The sequence below is a fragment of the Acartia tonsa genome, chromosome 3 (genome assembly GCF_053477335.1).
Source record: "Acartia tonsa isolate MP-2025a chromosome 3, ASM5347733v1, whole genome shotgun sequence".
NCBI classification, from domain to species: domain Eukaryota; kingdom Metazoa; phylum Arthropoda; class Copepoda; order Calanoida; family Acartiidae; genus Acartia; species Acartia tonsa.
In genome coordinates, this window is record NC_137262.1 from 34726605 (window position 1) to 34748422 (window position 21818).

The window sequence follows — 21818 nt, forward strand, 5'->3', positions numbered from 1 at the left end:
AAATGTCTGTAATTCGATGTCTTACATGATTTTTCAGAATAGCTGAGAACCGGTTCTAATCATGGGTTAATCGGTTACGAAGTCATACTGAAAATGTTTTTTTCTATGAAAACTCTATTATAGAAACTGAAAGTGGAATTCGTTAAAAATATAATTAATTGGTATTGGAAAGATCTAGGCCTAAGATTGTGATGATTATATGGACCAAAAAACGACTAAAATTCTTGTGATATGCCTATTTGGACAAATAATTGGGCCCATAGATTTTGGGGGATGAAAGCAAGGATGACAAAATCAACAATAAAGAGTTTACTTTCTTACATTTTAAAACATTGTGCCATGTTGTATTAGAAGTCATCATTACACTATGTTATTATGCTACACACAAAAAAAATGTACCAAAATGTTACAGAAATCACATGTGAAGTTTAAAAAGGAATAATAGACGATACTAACTGTACCATTAAAAACAAACGGATGGATCTAACCTTAAAAGTAAAAATCTTTCAAAAAGATCCACAATTTAGGGAGTAACTTTTTTCAAAGAGACATTTATGTAATTTTATTAGTATTGAGTTGTATATTTTTAGTAGCTATAATGGTCAATATATAATAAGTTCATGCTAACAAGGATGACAACATCAATAAGATTTTGGTTTGTAAAGACATGAGAAATTGTTTTATAAAAAGAATATTTTAGATTAGAAATCTCGGGAATTGTCCCTTTTGTGGCAACGCGATTCGTCGTATCTTTAAAAGCGAAACTTTATATAATTAGGGTCGGTCCGTACTTCTGTCCGTAACGGATAGCTTTTTTCGTTAATTTAGGCATGTTAGAATTGTCCTATCGATTTCAAATTTTGCATGGTGATTCCTTTAATAGTTAGGTACGATTTAGAAAGCGTAGCAACTCTATAATCATCACCAAAATGTCCGTACGTCCATTTTAAACATGTTTATTTTTTTACTTTTAACAACAAATTTTTATGTGATCTAATTATCCGATTGATCTAATTTTTGGTTTATAGATTTCTGGGACAACAAAGTATAATGTAATAAGCGAAGCTACTCTATAATCAAGTCCTCAAAATGTAAGTATGTCCATAAACATTATCCTGAATCAAGCAGTTTTTCAACAAATTTACTTACGATTTTGCTTTGACTCTTATACATTTATATTATGATTATTCAGTTCTGACACTATACAAGTGTTAATGTACGTTTGTCCTACCGTTTCAGTGCTTCGCTTTTTTGGATGTTGTCATCCTTGTTAAAATGGCTTTTAATAGGTTATTTTAGGTTAGGTTAGGAGAAAAGCTACTGTGAAAATACGAAGAATCGCCCCTTGAGTAGCGTTGCCACGAAAGGGACTATATCAGAAATCTCTTCTAGTACAATTTTTCAGTAATTTTAAGGGATAACACATTAAATATGGTAAATTAACATTTTTAGATTTTTAGAATTGGACAGAAGTGGGTATTGGTTTTTAATTGGGGAGGGGGAGGGCGGGGGGTTGATAGACGCGCGTGGGACAGACAAGACAAGATATTGGTTTTTTAACTTTCAAAATAACTAAAAATAACACCTTGTAACTAACCATAGATAGCCTATTAATATGCTGTTATTCTGTATAAAAATAAGGTTATAAAAACCGCCTAGGATAACCAAATACTAGGTCACTATACACACAAATTTCACTACCCATATCTCTCCTGATGTGTGACTAAGAAACAGTTTTCTGGAAAATTGTCAAAGATTTGAATTATCAGTGCCTTTTACCTAAAATCCTCCAATCTATTTCTGATTTTAAAACAAATATATTTCTTGCCTCTACTTGAGGAACTAAACCAAGCTAAAATCATTGCATTTCTACAATTTTTTTGGCTAAAGCTGACAGTGTAATAAAAAATATTATGGGTCTCTTTGGTTTTTAGTGTAATTTTTATTTCCCCTTCCAGAAAAAGGAAGTGTCTTGACCAACAAACGGGCACAGTTTATAAATCTTATCCTCAACAGATTTTATCTTTAGAATGCTTGTCTATGTTTCATAGATCTATGTAACCTAGACCTAACTTGTAGAGTTTCTAACAATTAAACAAATAATAAAGTTTAGCAAAGTACTTGATTGGTCTTTCAGACAGAAGTCGTAAAAATCAGGTACCACATCATATTTAAGATAGTTTTCTACGAATAATAAAGTAAAAATCCTGAAATTAATGCCAGTTTTGTTAGTCCAGTGCATACAAAACTGGATTTAATATTATAATTTTTACTTTTATTATCCGCGAAAAGCTGTTTATAGTACTATGCGATAAATAACTATTAATGACCAAATCCTATCAAACTTATTAGGCTTTTTAAGGAATTATGGTTTCCATAGTCTTACACAGATATATAGATATTGACATTCAAGAACTGCAGTATTGACAATATTTTTGTTGACTATATGATGTTAAATGTAAGTAGTCATGTCTGACACATTAACGACATTATTACGCCTCATAACTACATTTCTATATATGACCCAAAAAAATAGATTGGTTTCCCTTGTATACAAGGACAGGTCAATCCCAAATAATTGACCCCCCACCCCCCAATCCTTTCTTATAATGAGAAGGAATGATTCATTTGACATAAAGTAAAAACACCTCTAGAATTTAAAAACTAATTCTGAAATGAGAAATCGGTAAAATATTTAAACGTTTTTTAAATACAGTTTAATTACAAATACGATGTGTACTTTTAAAAAAATGTATTTCTTTATCATTCTTTATTATATACAATTTTAGATTACATAAAAAACTTAAATTCCAAATTTAATTGTACGATCTTTGTCTATATATCCAAAAAAGTACAGCAATGTTTGCAAAAAGTCCAAAGCTTTTTCCAATTTTACTTTTAAGGCATGTTTTTTACTTTGCAGATATTTTTTGTTTAATTGTTGAAAACTCTAATTTTTAAGTCATTTTGTTGGTTTGCTTGGACATTTAAAATATTTTAATCTATTTTGAGAAAAGTAAAAGTTTTTTTTCGGCATAAAATTTGTACCAGGGCATCACGAAGAAGGACTTGTACTTTTAGATAATCAAGGCAATTCAGAAGTTATGTAGGAATATAAGACAATATTTTACATAAACCTAGCGGCTGCGCCTCTATCATATAGCAGATAATAGCTGATAACCATCACAAAACTTAAATCTAAAAATGAAACAGACGAGAACCATTCTTTAGCAAGCTTCCAAAAAATTAAGAACTCATTCGTTTTTAGAGGTCACCATAAGTTTAAGCTACAGACAAAAAAAGTTTACTCTTTTTTGGGGTATAGTCCCTTTCGTTTCAAAGCTCCTTAAGGGGCGATTCTTTGTTTTTTTTCACTGTACTTTTCTCCTATTTCTAGCCCCTGCGGGGGGCTCTAACCCTGCGGGGCTAATTGCCTAACCCTCTGGGGCAATCACCTAACCATACATAAACTAGCCTAACCTAAACTAACCTATCAAAAGCCATTTTAAAAATACGACGAATCGCCCCTTACAGGGTGTTGCCACGAAAGAAACTTTTTTCATATCCTTGTTTTTCAAATAATACAAGGCCGAGCATTAAGAATGTTCTTATTAAATCTTATTAAATCGAAACTGATTCTTTTTCATCCTCCACTCAATTATAATGCAACTGGTTGTCTCCTAGCTATCTATTCTGGATGTCAGTATGTTTTTTTAGATAGCATGCAGTATTCTTATGCATTCACTTCTTTCTTCTTCTTGTTATCCATATAATAAAGTAACAGGATTTTTGTTTGTTAGTTTGTATGTACCGAAGGATCTCGCTAACCGCTGAACCGATCAGGTTCTCCATAACAGGGTAGTTTCGTATAGGTTTATAACTAGTTTGGGGGAGGGTACCACCACATTCCCAAGATAAATCACCACTAGAAAAAAATACCCCAACCAAAACAATATTTTATTTAAATTTTTTTAACTAAAATTAAAAATGAGAGGGTTTATCCCCCTCCCCTCCCAAAAAAAAAGATTTTCTCCAAAAAAATTATTTTTTACTTTTTCTTTTTAAATCTAAAATAAACAAAAAATGTTAATCAAATTCAACTCACACCTCTTCAAGTGCTCCAAGAGGCCTTTAGTGGCTTAGACGCTAGTATGCATATAAAGGAATAATTTGAAAAGAAAAGGCTAGAGAGGAAATTAACTGTAAATGATATATCTCCGAACAGTATTAACTAGTTCTTCCATTTGTTAGATTAAAAATATTGGTGGTTAATAACCCGCAGATATGGCTCAGTGGTTTAACGTCCGCTTATCTGTTGGGGAGGTGTCGGGTTTGAGTCACCAGACCGCATCAAAACTAAAGATGTAAAAATTAGTACCTACTGCTGCTCTTTCAGGCGTTAGATATTTGGAGTAAGAGTAGGGGGGAAGCCTTAGCCCTGAATCAGGTAAGTATGGGTGGTCCTTGGCATGGTACACTAGTGATCGAAAAACTTTGCTCTGTCATAGGTTGACTGAAAAGTCCCTGTGGACTAGCATTGTGTAGTAGCTAGCTAGTGTGTTAGTAGCGTTTGTTAGTTCATCTACTGGGAGTCACCCTTAAATACTAGGTTGACTGAAAAGTCCCTAGGATTTGATGTGACTTCATTGTATCGTTGTCAAAACAGCGTCACGTCCTGTGCCTTGGTTGCATTAAAAGTCGCAATAATATCGTAACAAAAATCACTAAACCTTAACTCACCATCCATAAGGTTGAAGTGTAAATTGCCCACAAGCCCCAATTAAAGTGTCAAGGGAAATGATGGGAAGGATGCAAACTCGAATCTGCGTCATACCAAAGACATTAAAAATGGCACCTACCTGCTATGTTCGGCACAGGACATCAAAGAGTTTGAGTAGGTGGGATGCCTTGGCCCCAAACAGGCGCAACTCACTACCATGTATAGTTAGGATCCCCAGACAAAGATCGTGCAATCAAAGGGTTGGTTGTCTGCAATGTACAGTACCACGGGTATGAGGTGAAGGACCAAGAGTCTGGCTTTGAGTTGACAAGTTGACTGTTCAGTCCAGGTGCAACTCACCCACACGACATTAACATTAACATAGGTGGTTAAAAATAAATTATGGTTGTATTTTTTTTAATAAAAGTTCCAATAACTTTTCAACCAATAATTTTATTCTACTTTAAGTGGTATAATTTTTAAGAATATGTTAATTAATTTCCATTACCCCTACTAATGATTAATAAATATAATATTGGTTAAAAAGTGTGATACACACTGCTGCTAAACATTCAAGATTTAATGAAAGCCCAAGTATTCAAGTCAACGCTAAAGTGTTTATAAAATTAAAATGCTAGTAAAAGTTACAAGTGCCCCCTCCCTTCCTGGGTTCTAGAATACTGTAACTCACTTAAATGTCACACTGTTCTAGCTATCTTGAATTTGTGTCATGTGAAATGTGCAATTTTAAAGATGAATAGACCCATTCTCTCTCAGGGGTATCATATCACTTCCACCAAAGTATCACTACGGCAAAAAAAGTCCACAAAAATATGATAGAAAATAATATTAAAGTGATTATATAATTGACGAAGGGGATATTGGACTATAAATCATACTTGTACCCAAAATTTTTATGAAAATGCTCTCTTTGTTAATTTAAAACTTTAAAATGTTGATTAGTTGGTTCAAAATAGTAAGATGACAATTTTGTAATGATGAAAGTACAAGTGGATTGGGCTTTGACTTATTAGACTACTTAACTTTCGAATCTAATTTTGATAAAATTTTTAAAGAAATATTCTTTCTCGGCCGTGAAAAGATATCTTCTCTTTCATTCTTTGTACAACAATAATACTACTGACCAGAGAAAATAGATATTAAAAGAGTTGTAAGGTTGATATTAATGTTATATAGAGCCTGCTAATGAATTTTGTAAAGGCCGTGGGTTCGAGCCTAATAAAGTATAACTATAAACATTTCTTATGTTTGTTACATATCTTTAAAATTTACTCTGTTGGTAGTTAAAATGCTTTGGTTTTACACCTATACAGTTAAAATATTTAGTAGCTTAGTGAAGTAGTTTTTATTTTTTAATGTTTTATTCATTTTCTATAATACAGCGAAGCTCTTTGAGGCTAGGGGCATAGCCTTATTTTAAAAAACAACAGCTATGAAAAATAATCTAAAATATGGCCATCTTATGTTATCCTGAAGTTTTGTATCGATCTGTTGATATTGTCTTTGACTCCTCCCTTATTACGAGAGGCTAGTGGTGAATCCGCTAGTTTAAATAAACTTTCAGACTGCTCTTTGACTGCTTTTAAGCAGCTGTATAGAACCAAGTTTCCTATTAATACTTTATAAATTATAATATAACTAATAATAACTAAATACTCTCTAAATAAATCTCTTTTGTATGAATCTGAATGACAGTATAGGGCAGGCGCAGCCACATTGTCTGGTTGCACATTTATCCATTAAAGTTTGTGTGTAGTCCCAATGCAGTATAAGCAGGGATCTAAAGGGATATATAGACGTTAAGGGATCTAAAGGGATAAGACGTTAAATTTTACATACAATGATTAAAAGAAAATCAAACATTCTGCATTGTTAACTTATTGGTTGAAAAGATTGGACATTGATATTTATTATTCAATAAAAGAGCCAAAAGATTACGAGCCAACAAAAAGATAAGGAGATTATAAAACTTTGGGTACCAGCGTAATTTACAGAGTAATGTCTCTTACCTCCCTGGGTATAAGAAAAATTGTAACTAAGCGTAATGTAATCTGTACATGTACAAGAGTACAACACACATTATTTTTGTCCATACACACTTTCTGCATGAAATATCTTTTATTTTGCACATAAAAGACACCTTTCAGTTTGTTTGCATTTTTTATATTTGCACATCCTTGTTGGCAGCATAGCTTATATACAGAAGGTTTTGGTTGTAAGATTTATTATCAGTGATCAAAACTCTAAACAGTCGTTTTTTTCTATCTCATTTTATTAAAAGCGAAGCTTTTCTATAATTATTAAAAGCGAAGCTTTTCTATAATTAGGGTCGGTCCGTCCGTCCGTACGTCCGTCCGTACGTCCGTCCGTCCGTAACGGATAGCTTTTTTCGTTAATTTAGACATGTTAGAATTGTCCTATCGATTTCAAATTTTGCATGGTGATTCCTTTAGTAGTTAGGTACGATTTAAAAAGAGTAGCAACTCTATAATCATTACCAAAATGTCCGTACGTCCATTTTAAACATGTTAATTTTTTTTACATTTTTAACATTAAATTTGTATGTGATTGGTCTGATTTTTTTACTTTTTTAAATAGTTTTTTTTCGTTAATTTAAGCATGTTAGAATTGTCGTATCGATTTCAAATTTTGCATGGTGATTCCTGTAATAGTTAGGTACGAGTTAGAAAGCGTAGCAACTCTATAATCATTACCAGAATGTCCGTACGTCCATTTTAAACATGTTGATTTTTTTTACATTTTTAACAACAAATTTGTATGTGATCTAATTATTTGATTGGTCTGATTTTTGGTATACTGATTCCTGGGACAACATAGTACAATATTATAAGCGAAGCAGCTCTATAATAAAGTCCTAAAAATGTAAGTATGTCCATAATCATTATCCTGTATCAAGCAGTTTTTCAACAAATTTACTTACAATTTTGCTTTGACTCTTATACATTCGCATTCTGATTATTCAGTTCTGACATTACACAAGTGTTAAAGTCCGTTTGTCCTACCGTTTCAGAGCTTCGCTTTTATGGATGTTGTCATCCTTGTTTTTAAACAAACTATAACAAATAATTATAATATCTAGATTCTGGCGGCCACAGGAGGCCAGCAATCTCGGTTGAGTCATCCAGGTAAAGAGCTTTTTCTTATAACTTTAACAAACTAATCAAAAAAAATTGCGGAATGCTAAAGTATACTATTTACAGTACAAAACATTTAAAAATATAGGTTTTAAGGGTATTGCAAGAGAGGTTCGCAAAGGACAACCAAAAATTTGGACACCCTCCATAAATCAAAATCGAGGGAATGTATGACTGTGGATGGAAGGTATTACAGACAACAAGCGCATTAGATGGGTATTATTTTATTGCTAGAGAGGTAGACTAGATACACCCCTTAGGTGTCCACCACCCTACAAAACCAACATACGTAAAAGTCAAATGGCTCGTTGACTTGTAATTTGACGCAAAAAGTGCGCAAAATCTTGCAATTTTGTCATTCTTGTTAACAAACATTTCAGCATATGTTGACTTTGTATAAAATTTGTATGTGTCTTCTTCTCCTATTGTTTCAAATATACTAAAAAAACATATTTACTGACATTTTTATGTTAACTTTAAATCTTATTTTTCCTATTATTTTTAACCTGTATTATACACGTAGTAGCCTCTGATACCGATTCTAATTTTCAACAACAAAAAATTGTCCGTTGTAGTTGAATTTTTGCTTTTTGCCTTTGACATATTTGGCAAAGGACGGTTGGGAATCGTTGCGTTACGGCTGCAGTTGCAGCTAGTTGACAACCCAACTGCGGAGACATTGTAATCTATTTCATGTGATCCCTTAATTTTGTTTTGTAATTACATATGTATATGGTGCATTATTTGCCAAATGTACCACTTTTCTGCACTACCTCTCCGATTTTGTTAATACTCTATATTTTGGTCCGTTGGGTCATTCAAGGATGCTAGATGGGCAAAAAAAAATTTCAGAGTCCCTGGATGTCTAGATATCTAGCTATCTATGAAGGTAGGTAACAAAAATGTAAAAAACACCCATTTTTTCACAATTTTAAAAATTAATTTTTTCATCAATCTTACATCCAATCTATACATTTTATACACCAAAATGATCGTTTATTCATGTAAAAAGCGTACATAATGCTATTTTGGCCAAAACTCTAATTTTACAGGGTGTCCAACAAAAAGTGTAAATTGGATATCTAGCGTAATACCCAAAATACCTGTCCGAAAAATCATTTTTTTTTTGGCTTAAATCCTGTGTTTTATCTGTGTGCATATGTGGTATATAACAGTTCGGACCACCCGGGACTATAAGGTTGTCAAATTTCACTTTGGGACACCCTGTAAATGTGATTTTTGCATCTGTAGAGCTAAAACTTGGTCCAAATTGGCTATTTTTTTCAAATTACTCTAATATGTGTCTTAGTATGTTTGGCCATAGTGTTTTCTGACCAGATCAATATTTTCATATTTTTTGGACACCCTGTATTTTCAAAAAAAGAGAAAAAATTTTTTTGTTTTTTTGTAATTTTTTTCTATTTTTAAATTACTTAAAACTGTCATATAGATACAGATTTTGACTAATAACAATAATATTTGCCTATTTTACAATTTTTTACACTTTTGGGACACCCTGTGCATGTTTTTGAAAAATGATGGTTTTTGCCCATTTTTGGGGGGAAGAAGTTGTTTTAGGGCCATAGACTATTTCTTCATTTCTGTAGAACTTTTCAAGACACATCATTTGTTATTTATGCAAAAACCACAAAAACCGAACCGTTTTGCGGTTATTCACCGCCAAAGGCAGAATTTTTTACGTTTTTTGCCGTTCCCGAGGTTCTAATTGGCATTTGTGGTAAGAAGACGTTGATTTATCAAGATAACTGTGAAATACTTTTATTTAGGCATTTTAATTTACTAAATTTTATGTGAAGTAAATTTTTTTGTATATCCAACCGATTTTTGTCAAAAGGAATTTCAAATGCACATGATATATGTTTTTTTTATCACTTATGTTATAGCAATTATTTATGTTATATTCACTTTATTTTCTTGTTATAACAATTGAAATCCACCTCGACGAAAAACGGTTAGCTGCACAAAAAATTTTACTTAATATGAAATTTAGTAAATTAAATTACCTAAAAAAAAGTATTTAAGAGGGATCTTGATAAATCAACGTTTTCTTACCACAAATGCCCATTACAACCTCCGGAACGGCAAAATTGTAAAAAAATTCCGCCTTTGGCGGTGAATAACGGCAAAACGGTTCGGTTTTTGCGGTTTTTGCATTTATAACAAATGATGTGTCTTGAAAAGTTCTACAAAAATGAAGAAATAGTCTATGGCCCTAAAACGACTCCTTCCCCCCAAAAATAGGCAAAAACCATCATTTTTCAAAAACATGCACAGGGTGTCCCAAAATTGTAAAAATTGTAAAATAGGCAAATATTATTGTTATTAGTCAAAATCTGTATCTATATGACAGTTTTAATTAACTTAAAAATAGAAAAAAAAATTTAAAAAAAACTAAAAAATTTTTTCTTTTTTTTTGAAAATACAGGGTGTCCAAAAAATATGAAAATATTCATCTGGTCAGAAAACACTATGGCCAAACATACTCAGACACATATTGGAGTAATTTGAAAAAAATAGCCAATTTGGACCTAGTTTTAGCTCTACAGATGCAAAAATCACATTTACAGGGTGTCCCAAAGTGAAATTTGACAACCTTATAGTCCTGGGTGGTCCAAACCGTTATATACCACATATGCACACAGATAAAACATAGGATTTAAGCCAAAAAAAATGATTTTTTTCGGACAGGTATTTTGGGTATTACGCTAGATATCCAATTTACACTTTTTGTTGGACACCCTGTAAAATTAGAGTTTTGGCCAAAATAGCATTATGTGCGCTTTTTACATGAATAAACGATCATTTTGGTGTATAAAATGTATAGATTGGATGTAAGATTGATGAAAAAATTAATTTTTAAAATTGTGAAAAAATGGGTGTTTTTTACATTTTTGTTACCTACCTTTATAGATAGCTAGATATCTAGACATCCAGGGACTCTGAAACTTTTTTTTGCCCATCTAGCATCCTTGAATGACCCAACGGACCAAAATATAGAGTATTAACAAAATCGGAGAGGTAGGGCAGAAAAGTGGTACATTTGGCAAATAATGCACCATATGTTCTTAGCATGCAGTTTTTTGTCATAAATATAAAATTTTATTTTGTGAAGAAAAATCACGCAACCTTAAAATAAGAAAAATAAATAAAAATATAATTTTAATCTCTGAAACAAATACATTTTTAGTAAAGTATAAGCTTCTTCAGTTAAAAGTATAAAATATAACATAAAATAGAATCTAATAATTTCATTTAATAGTAGTTTTTTTTTAAATTTTAATGAAATGTAAGTATCGAATTTCACTATTGTATAGCTCATTTTGAGTAAAGTTTGCTAGTTATTTCATTAACTTCCTTTAAAAAAAACAATGAAAAATGCAATACAAATTAGTGAAAATATAGTTTACTGTTGACTTTATCCTATAATGTAAAGTAGTAAAGTTGATTTGTCTGAAGCTAAAGATCTCGGTAAATATTGATCCGAATTATATGTATTCTTCAAGAAAGCTAAATAAATGTCTTGGGTTGGTTTTAGACTAATGCCAAGTTCCCTAAAGGCAAGAAAAGCAACTAGTAATAATAATAGAAGGACAAGTATAGGATATTGAACTCTATAAAAATTTGATAGATATTAATAGATATTTTGCAGATATTTGGGGAAAAAACCCTTTACAATGACAAATTTCTTGGGAATTTATTTTTTTAATCTTACGTATATAATTATATATTCAAAATCATGAATAAGGTGAAGTGTGGGGCAAATAGAAAGGTCGCCTTTACAGCGAAGCGTTGCCCCTCAAAATCACGAAAAAATCTGCTGAAATTACTAATTATTTTTTGCGAATTAATTCAGTTATTGGTTACAGCTGAAACAAAATCTTGAATATGTTAATAACACATTCTATATAAAGTTTTCCTATAAGTGATTAAACATTAGAAGTTAGATATAGTCAACTTACCTATAAGTCTTGAGCATTAATGGTTTCTAGTAAACCCTGGAAAAAATAAACAGCTTCTGTGTCCGCAATTAAGGGTCTAACTGTTCAAGGTTTATAAATATCATATTAATTATTTCATAGTTGAAATCACGAAACCTTTAGGTCTTATGGACTAAATATTTACAATAATTTTTCTCATATTCATTAGAAACTGATTAATATGCGGTGGATTAGAACCGGTTCCATACGAAAAATTTATGTCAAGCATCGTATTATATCCAGTTTTCTACAAATATAAAAACTGGTTTTAATCTTATAATTTTACATTTTATATACGCGAAAAGCTGTTTTATATACATACCTAAAAATTTTCTTTCGGAAGAATATTTAAAACAAGTAGCTTTAACAGTTAGGTATAAATAAGAAATCGTAACAACTCTATGATAAATACAAGAACATCTTTTGATTTTAAACTTTTTTTTATCATCCCATTCATCTGATTTGTTGAGTAATGACTTTGCAGACTTCTAACAATTTTACATTTTTTATATTAAAAAATTGATATTTCTAGATAAAATTTTACAAATTAACAAGTGAAATTGATGCATAAAAATAGAAGATAAAATGATTTTAACCTTACAGTTATTATTACTACTGGTGATAAGTGTTTCTAGTCAAGAGGTATTTTATCATATTTGAGAAAAATTTTATTCAACAAGGATGACAATATCCATAAAAGTGAAGCCTTAAAATCAGAACGAAGGACAAACGAATAATAACTCTTGTAGAGTGACGGAACTTAATAATCTGTTCATTAATTTGAAAGTCTGAATAAAATTGTAAATAAATTTGTTGCAAAATTGCGTAAATAGTGGATGCATAAAAGGTCATACTTTCATTTTTTGGATTTGCTTATGGAAATTTCTCGCTTATAATATTGTACCTTGTTGTCCTAGGAATCATTATTACAACAAGGATGACAACATCCTTAAAAGTAAATCTCTTAAGCAGTAGGACAAACGAACATTAACACTTGTAGAGTGTCCGAACTGAATAATCAGAATATAAGTGTATAAAAGTGGAAACAAAAATTGTAAGTAAATTTGAGATGCTTCGCTTATAACATTTTTTTTATACTTTGTTTTCCTAGGAATCAGAATTCCAAAAATCAGATCAATCGATTAATTTTATCACAAAAAAATTTGGTGTTAAAAAGTTAAAAATCAACATGTTTAAAATGGACGTACGGATGTTCTGGTAACGATTATAAAGTGGCTACGATTTCCAAATCGTACCTAACTACTATAGGAATCACCAAGAAATTTAAAAGAAAAATTTGTTGTAATAAATGTTTAAAAATTTGCAAAGTTTGAAATCTTAAGACAATTCTAACATATCTAAAGTAACGAAAAGAGCTAACAGTTACGGACATAGGAACAGACCGACCCCAATGATAGAAAAGCTTCACTTTTATCAATAACGTCCAACGATTGCTAAGGTTGTTTTAAGGGGGTTTTGCCTTGGATGTGTCTTTATATCTTCAGACACTTTTTTAGTAGCGAAGCTACTCTACAATTCATAATGTCTGTCAGTCAGTCCGTAACGTAGGTGGAAACGTGATTTTCTCAGCTCCTATACAAGATAGACAGCTGAAATATTTAGTGAAGATTCCTATGACATAAGCACATCTAATGAATACATTGTTTTGTCCATCTGTCTGTTAATTAGGGTGCTAGATCGATTCCTAGATTTTCAAGTTTTTGTGATTTTCTCAATTCCTTTTCAAGATAGAGGGCTGAAATTATCAGGGATTAATTAATTTTAGATACTACCTATTTTCACGAAGTTTTGATAGGATTTGTCTATTAATTGGGGTGCTAGATCGATTCCTAGATTTTTAGGTTTTCTTGATTTTCTCGATTCCTATTTAGGATTGACGACTGAAATTATCAGGGATTGAATACGCTCATATTATACATATTTCCATCAAGTTTCATAAAGATTTGTCTATAAATTGAGGTGCTAGATAGATTCCTAGATTTTTAAGTTTTCAAGATTTAGGTACGATTTAGAAAGCATAGCAACCCTATACTCGTTATAAGAAACCCCGTATATCCATTCTGACTTTTAATTACAACAATTCTTTTTATGATATAACTATCCTATTAATCTGATTTTTGATATAATGATACCTAGGACAATTAGGAATAATGTTTTAAGCCAGTTTTAAGCGAATCAACTCTGTAATATATGTATTTCTAAAATGTAAAGTTAATGTTCATTTGTAACACAATCTGATTTTGTAGCTTCCCTTTTATGGATGTTTTCATCATTTTTTTATTTAGGAATGTGGAAAAGTTAAAGGCACAGGTGCTGAAACCAGGATCGTCAATGGTGTTCAAACAGCTGATGGAGAATTCATTTGGATTGTAAGGATTTTAGTATGTTGAAGCTTTTAACAAGCAATGCATATTCTATAAAGTTAGCTTTTCTCACTGCGTCTGTCTGTCTGTTATCATGTAATAGACGGATTTTTGCTTTTATCTCATAGCTAGCTACAAGATTCCTTATAAGCAAAATTTAGTTTTTTTATGTTAATGGTTTAAAACAGAGTAAAGAATAACTTTGCATATGATATCACATACAATTTAGGGCGTTTTAGGATTTTACAATGCGGTTTATGTGTTTTGGGGTTCTTTAAAAACTTATAAATCCACTATTGAACAATCTGCAATGATTCGCCTTATCACATTTTTTACATTTATGTGTTATGTTAAAGTTCAATTTATCTTCAAGGTGATTCGCTGTTAAAACTTTTTTAAAGGAAATATAAATTTGACTTGTAGGTTCATTTGGTTGTTGAGAAATTCCTTTGTGGTGGTACAATCATAACAAGGTAACTGAGCTGGATCTTTAAATCCTTTTAGTGGTGAGCCATATCAGGGTGAGCCAAATTTCAGCCAATAACAGCTCGGCATTTCATAAAATGCTTTGCTCTTATTGGTGGAAAGTTGGCTTACCCCGATCTGTTTTACCACTAAAATGATTTAAAGATCCAGCTCTGGTTTATAATCAATCATATTTCATTGGCACGTACAAGAACATTATACTAATGGACATAGACTAAACGCGGATATATTATGACAGGAAAATAATTGTCGTCAATTTAGGTTGCTAACATCATGGTCAGTTCATTAATCCAGTACGAGGGGAAAGGATGAGATTAAGGGGCAAGGGTGGGAGGGGTCCATATTTAAGCCAGCTACAAGTTTCACTTTAAATGGGTACATGATGATCTGTTGTAAGATCCAAGTAATAATAAATCCATTTTTATATCCCATTAGAAGAAAAGTGCAAGGATTTTCTGATAACTAACATCTTTATAACCCAGTCATACGAGAGATTTTAACAAATAGAATGGAACAAAAGCATCGGTGCTTCATTGGATAATAAACAAAATTAGCAAAAATGAAAAAATAATTGTCAAACATTTATGATTTTTATTAAAATAGTAAATGGATTTTAACAGCAGCTCATTGTTTCAATCATCTAGAGGACAAAAGTAAGTAAGTTTCTCGTATTCATTCGAATCCGGTGGATAGGAACCGGTTCTCATCCATACGAAAAAACTATGTCTAGCATCGTATTATATCCAGCTTTCTACGAATATAAAAATGTACAATCATAAGATTAAAACCAGTTTTTTTAGCCGGTGCCTTGGGCACCTCGGGGCAAAAAAAAACTAGTTTTAATCTCATAATTGTACATTCTATATCCGCGGAAAGCCGTTTATAATACGATGCGAGAAATAACTATTATTTCATTAATACATCCCAGGGTTCTAAAGGGATAAGACAATGGCTGATATTTTGATGTACATCCCCAATGATGATAAACAAATTTACCCTTTTGTAGATTACAATTAGTGGTTGAAACAACTCGACTAATTGAACCAACCAATCAAAATTCAATAAAGTCCCCAAGGTTGTTGAGCCAACGCTTAAGAAACCGTTATTTAAGACTTTGGGGATTAGCAAAACAAACAGCCCAATGTCCCCTCCCTCCGTAAATACATCCCCTATATGATTAGTCCAAAACCTATATTTTATATCTAATTACTTAAAATTTAGGGTCCCAATCCCTTTATTTTTAATTTTTAAACAAAATTTAAAATAAGTAATTTTTGTTTGTTTATTACTTTAAATCAGGTTACGTTAGCTTCTAGTGGGTACTATTTTCAATTTATTTTTAAAATAAAGTGGAAAAGGGGGCAGTGCTTCATTGGTACTTTGAGGGAAATCACCATTTTTGTTATTAGAAAAACTTGATGATGTATCAATCTTGATAAAACAATGGGGAATATCATTGGAGAATGCCTATCATAGTGCAAAATACAATGTGGAAGCAGACAAACTTTTTATTCATCCAAGATTTAGTGTAAGTTGTTTTTAAAAGCAATTACATCCAATAGAGGCAAAACTGTCTTAAATTATAAGTAGAATATACAGCAAAACATTAGAATAGTGAGGAAAAGTAGGATTGAGTTTAACTCAAAGTCGAGAAAATAAAACATTATGATAACCGGTTCTACCCCATCCTTTATTCTCTTCCCCACTTTCACTTTCATTAAGAAATGCTTCAGGTTGGAAGGGTGACGAAAAATTCAGATCCCAGATTTTGTGATTTGAAAAATATCTCTATATTATAGCAAATTAAATAATCTTGCAAGCATCGCTTTTATCTTTAGAGAAAAATAGTAAATCAAATAGCGAAAACTGAGATCTGAAATTTGCGTCACCCTTCCAACCTGAAGCGTGACGGCGTATGACCGGAAGACGTGGCATTATTTTGTCTATGTATCAATTTATCCAATATAACATTACTGAAGAACAGATATTTAGACCGACATGGACACTTAAACAGTATCTTCACATACTAACAAGGATGACAACATCCATAAAAGCGAAGCTCTGAAATGGAAGGACAAACGGACATAAAGACTTGTATAATGTCAGAACTGAATAATCAGAATGCGAATGTATAAGAGTCAAAGCAAAATTGTAAGTAAATTTGTTGAAAAACTGCTTGATACAGGATAATGATTATGGACATACTTACATTTTTAGGACTTGATTATAGAGTTGCTTCGCTTTTAATATTGTACTTTGTTGTCCTAGGAATCAGTATACCAAAAATCAGACCAATCAGATAATTAGGTCACATACAAATTTGTTGTTAAAAATGTAAAAAAATCAACATGTTTAAAATGGACGTACGGACATTCTGGTAATGATTATAGAGTTGCTACGCTTTCTAACTCGTACCTAACTATTACAGGAATCACCATGCAAAATTTGAAATCGATAGGACAATTATAACATGCCTAAATTAACGAAAAAAGCTATTTAAAAAAGTAAAAAAATCAACATGTTTAAAATGGACGTACGGACATTTTGGTATTGATTATAGAGTTGCTACGCTTTCTAAATCGTACCTAACTATTACAGGAATCACCATGCAAAATTTGAAATCGATAGGACAATTATAACATGCCTAAATTAACGAAAAAAGCTATTTAAAAAAGTAAAAAAATCAACATGTTTTAAATGGACGTACGGACATTTTGGTAATGATTATAGAGTTGCTACGCTTTCTAAATCGTACCTAACTACTAAAGGAATCACCATGCAAAATTTGAAATCAATAGGACAATTCTAACATGTCTAAATTAACGAAAAAAGCTATCCGTTACGGACGTACGGACGGACGGACGGACCGACCCTAATTATAGAAAAGCTTCGCTTTTAAAAAGATTACATATATATTTGCTGAAATAGACCATTTTCTTAGATGAAGCCAATTTTTAATGATATTGCCCTTGTTCAATTGAAAAAAGAGTTGGCCCTTAATAATGAAGACCTTGGACGGATGTGCTTGCCAGTGATTAATGTTCCTTTAGTAAATGATCAGCAGGTGCTATTTAAAACAACATATCTATAGTATATCGATGAATATACTATACATAAAACTATTGCATCCTTTTTCCAAAGACCTTTTTCGTCTGCTAGTAAATTGCTTTCTGCTATTTGGGTGTGTTAATATTCCCAAAACTATTGGTTGATTTTCAAAGACAAATTTGATAGTCGGCGCAAGGTCCTGGGGATAGGGACATACAAATTATTAGCCACTTTAATTTTTTTTCTTTGAGTTATTTTCAAATTTAAAAAAATGTTTTTTTCTTTCAGTCAAGAGGGGGGGGGGAAGGATGGTAAGATGAATAAAAAGAATCATCTTAACGTACCAACAGACAAACAGACAATAGATGGATAGACACAAACACACATATATATAGACATTTGAGAATTATTATTAACAAACAAGGATGACAACATCCAAAAGTAGTGAAGCACTAAATAAACATGGATGAACAGACGGACAATTTAAGTTATAGAGCAGATTTTAAAAATGGAGATAATATACAAAAACTTAAAGGAAATAATGAAACCTTTCAAAAGACAGGAAAAACAAGGATGACAACATCCATAAAAGCGAAGCACTGAAACGGTAGGACAAACGGACATTAACACTTGTATAGTATCTGAACTGAATAATCAGAATTTAAAAGTATAAGAGCCGAATCAAAAGTGTAAGTAAATTTGTTGAAAAACTGCTTGAAGCAGGATAATGTTTATGGACATACTTACATTTTTGGACTTGATTATAGAGTTGCTTCGCTTATAATATTGTTCTTTGTTGTCCCAGGAATCAATATACTAAAAATCAGATCAAACGGATAATTAGAACACTTGAAAATTTGTTGTTAAAAAAGTAGAAAAATCAACATGTTTAAAATGGACGTACGGACATTCTGGTAATGATTATAGAGTTGCTACGCTTTCTAAATAGTACCCAACTACTTCAGGAATCATCATGCAAAGTTTGAAATCGATAGGACAATTCTAACATGCCTAAATTAACGAATAAAAGCTATCTATCTCGGACGGACGGACGTACCGACCGACCCTAATTATAGAAAAGCTTCGCTTTTAAAAACAACGTAACTACTATATAAGTGCGAACAGGTAATAGGAATCTTCACTGAAAATTTTAGCTGTCTCTTAATTAGCAGCCGATGAATTTACATTCCCTCTAGCGTTACGGACTGACTGAATGACTGAATATCGGACAGAAAGACAAAGTGAATTATAGAGGAGCTACGCTACTATTATTAATTACAATAACAGTTGACAGTTACCGGTTGGGGCGTAGTAGATCCCAAACAACCACAGCCAGCTCCAAACCTAATGAAAGTTGACCTCCCATATTTTCCAATCCAACAGTGTAGACAAAGATTTGAAAAGGTAAAATATTCTCCAACTTTTAATATATTATCCTAATAAAAGTTTTTGAAGGCGAAGCTTTTCTATAACTATAACTACGTCCACAACAGATAGCTATTTTCGTTAATTCAAGCACTTTAGAATTGTCCTATCGATTTCAAACTTTGCATGGTGATTCTGGTAGGAGTTAGGTACGATTAAGCGTAGCAACTCTATAATAGTTACCATAATGCCCATTTTAAACATGTTAATTTTTAACGTTTTTAACAACAAATTTTTATGTGATATAATTATCCGATTGATTTTATTTTTGGAATACAAAATACACTGCTATAAGCGAAGCATCTCTATAATTAAATCCTAAAAATGTAAGTATGTCCTTAAAGCTGTTTTTCAACAAATTTACTTACAATTTTGTATCAACTTTATACGTTCTTTTCTGATAATTCAGTTCTGCGCTCTACAAGTGTTAATGTTCGTTTGTCCTGCTGATTTAGAGCTTCGCTTTTATGAATGTTATCCCCCTTCCTTGTTATTATAGAAATCTATTACTTGGTTCTTACTCCAGCATATCATTTACTTTAATAAAGTGAAACATGTATTGGGTTAAAATAACGATACCACACCTTTAATTCATCCCCTCCTTTGTGAAAACTGTGAAAAATACTAATGTATTCTATCACTCATTGTCCTATCCCTTAAAATCCCTGGGAATTATAAACTTTTTCAGAAAGACCAAAAGTCCATCCTTGACTCGATGATGTGCACCAAAGACACTGGTGGTAAAGATGCCTGTCAAGGTCAAATTTCAAATATCTTTTAATAGCAACGCACTCTATAATTCACTTAATCTGTCCGTCTGTCCGTAACCATAAGGGGACTATCATTAAAGATGGACTGCTAAAATTTTCATTGAAGATTCCTATGACCTGTGCATTTATAGTCAAGGGCTATTTGTGTTTCCAAGTGAAAGTACAGTAAAGCTGAGGTAAAAAAATCCTCTGTAATTTCCACGTTCCGAAAAATAAGTGAGTCATACCTCCAAAGACGGACAGACAACCTAGGTTAAAGAAATAATTATTTTGATTTAGGCGACTCGGGCGGCCCTCTTTTTCTGAAAGTTAATGGCAGATATGTTCAGGTTCATTTAAACTTTTTTTATTTAATAACAAAGCACTAAATAAATCAATTTATACGTCAATCTTTTTGCTTGTCCAAACTGCTGGAAACATGATTTTCTCGGCTACTGCTTAAGTTTTATGGCCGAAATTTTGTGTAAAATTCAAACGCATATAAATAGGCATCCATATTATTCACTTTGTCCGTGGTTCTGTATGAAATACTCTTATGGTCAAATAGGTTGATTTCAACTATAAATGGGAAGGTTCGGCTACTGTGAATAAAAAAACCTAATTAGGACCTATAAGAAGCTTAAGAGGTTCCTGTCAGATCTTTTAGTATTGATAGACAGACACACACACATCCTACTTATTTTAAGGCCTCTAGGGGCACCTGTGGGAAGGGGAGGAAGATTGAAAGTCGATCCTCTACTTTTAATCCTTAAAAAAGTAAAAAGTAATTTTTTTTTTCCGGGTAGGGGGTATTTTTTTCCAATGGCGATTTTTCTTTTTTTGGTTGGAGGTGGAGATCCATATCAGTCCAGCGGTTAACAAGATCTTACGACATCCTGTTACTTTTTAATAAGAATTCTAAATAGGTGGGAATTGTATCTTTTGGAATTGGTTGTGCCCAGCCTGATATTCCAGCTTTCTATACAAGAGTTTCTTCATATTTGGACTGGATCAGAAAAACTACTGGAAGGTAGACCAAAAAATTTAACAATTAAGTTTTCTTTTTTATGAAAACAAGGATGATAACATCCATAAATAGAAAATCACAAAAAATTATGGATGGGAATGGGGACAAGGAGATTTAAAGAGCATTTTAAAGAATAATTAAGAGATATATTGCATGGAGAACTAAGATCACGAAACCTTATACACATATTTTTTTATATTTGTATTTTGAAGCATGATTGACAGACTGATGAAAAAAGTATATTATATACTGGATACTCATTAGTAAAGGGAATATTTGAGAAAAAATCAGCTGTTTATCTTTGTTATCTTTTTTCAGCAAATATGACTATGGAGATTTGTTGGTAAAACCTCCATCACAGAGCACAACTAAAAAACCTCCAACAACAACTACAACAAAGAAACCCGACAAAACAACAACAACTAAAAAACCTGGTGGCACAACAACTAAGAACCCGGGAGAATCAACATCTAAAAAACCATCTTCAGCATCTAGCATTATATATATCTCTAAGGGATTGATAATTCTATCAATAATTTTTATTTTTGTTACATTTGAATAAATAGTTTTTCTATGCTTTTCTCTCTCTTTAAATCACAGTTATTTTTATTAGTAATTAAAAACAAAATATTCATAAATTCTTTTTTTTGCTTATTACTCAAATATGCATTAAGATTTTTAAAATCATAAAAATTTTGTTTATCTAAAAAAATGAAAAGGAAAACGACATTTTTCAATGCATTAATGTTGAACATTGATTTTACAACAAAAATGACAGAAAGATAAATTAAAATGTGATTTTCTA

General features: G+C 31.7%; 2 protein-coding genes across 51 annotated transcripts in view; both read left to right on the forward strand.

Annotated features, from left to right (window-relative positions):
* Nucleotides 1–21818, forward strand: part of LOC145313990 (ubiquitin-conjugating enzyme E2 N) — a 257338-nt gene that overhangs the window by 28352 nt on the left and 207168 nt on the right. The window lies entirely within an intron of this gene.
* Nucleotides 12425–21591, forward strand: LOC145315225 (mite allergen Der p 3-like). The gene is made up of 11 exons (XM_080155260.1): nt 12425–12536; nt 14201–14284; nt 14702–14751; nt 15368–15417; nt 16174–16292; nt 17706–17828; nt 19100–19216; nt 19926–19995; nt 20287–20336; nt 20913–21016; nt 21332–21591. Exons 1-11 carry the CDS (start codon nt 12480–12482, stop codon nt 21573–21575), a joined length of 1068 nt encoding a protein of 355 aa, XP_080011386.1. The 5' UTR covers nt 12425–12479; the 3' UTR covers nt 21576–21591.

What these genes read in the sequence shown, in the direction of transcription:
- LOC145315225 (XM_080155260.1), top strand. Translation starts at nt 12,480, where the DNA reads ATGATTTTAACCTTACAGTTATTATTACTACTGGTGATAAGTGTTTCT. An exon ending in GGTGGTACAATCATAACAAG is followed by an intron (nt 14,752 to 15,367) that starts GTAACTGAGCTG and finishes TTATTAAAATAG; the next exon opens with TAAATGGATTTTAACAGCAG. An exon ending in CAATCATCTAGAGGACAAAA is followed by an intron (nt 15,418 to 16,173) that starts GTAAGTAAGTTT and finishes TTTTGTTATTAG; the next exon opens with AAAAACTTGATGATGTATCA.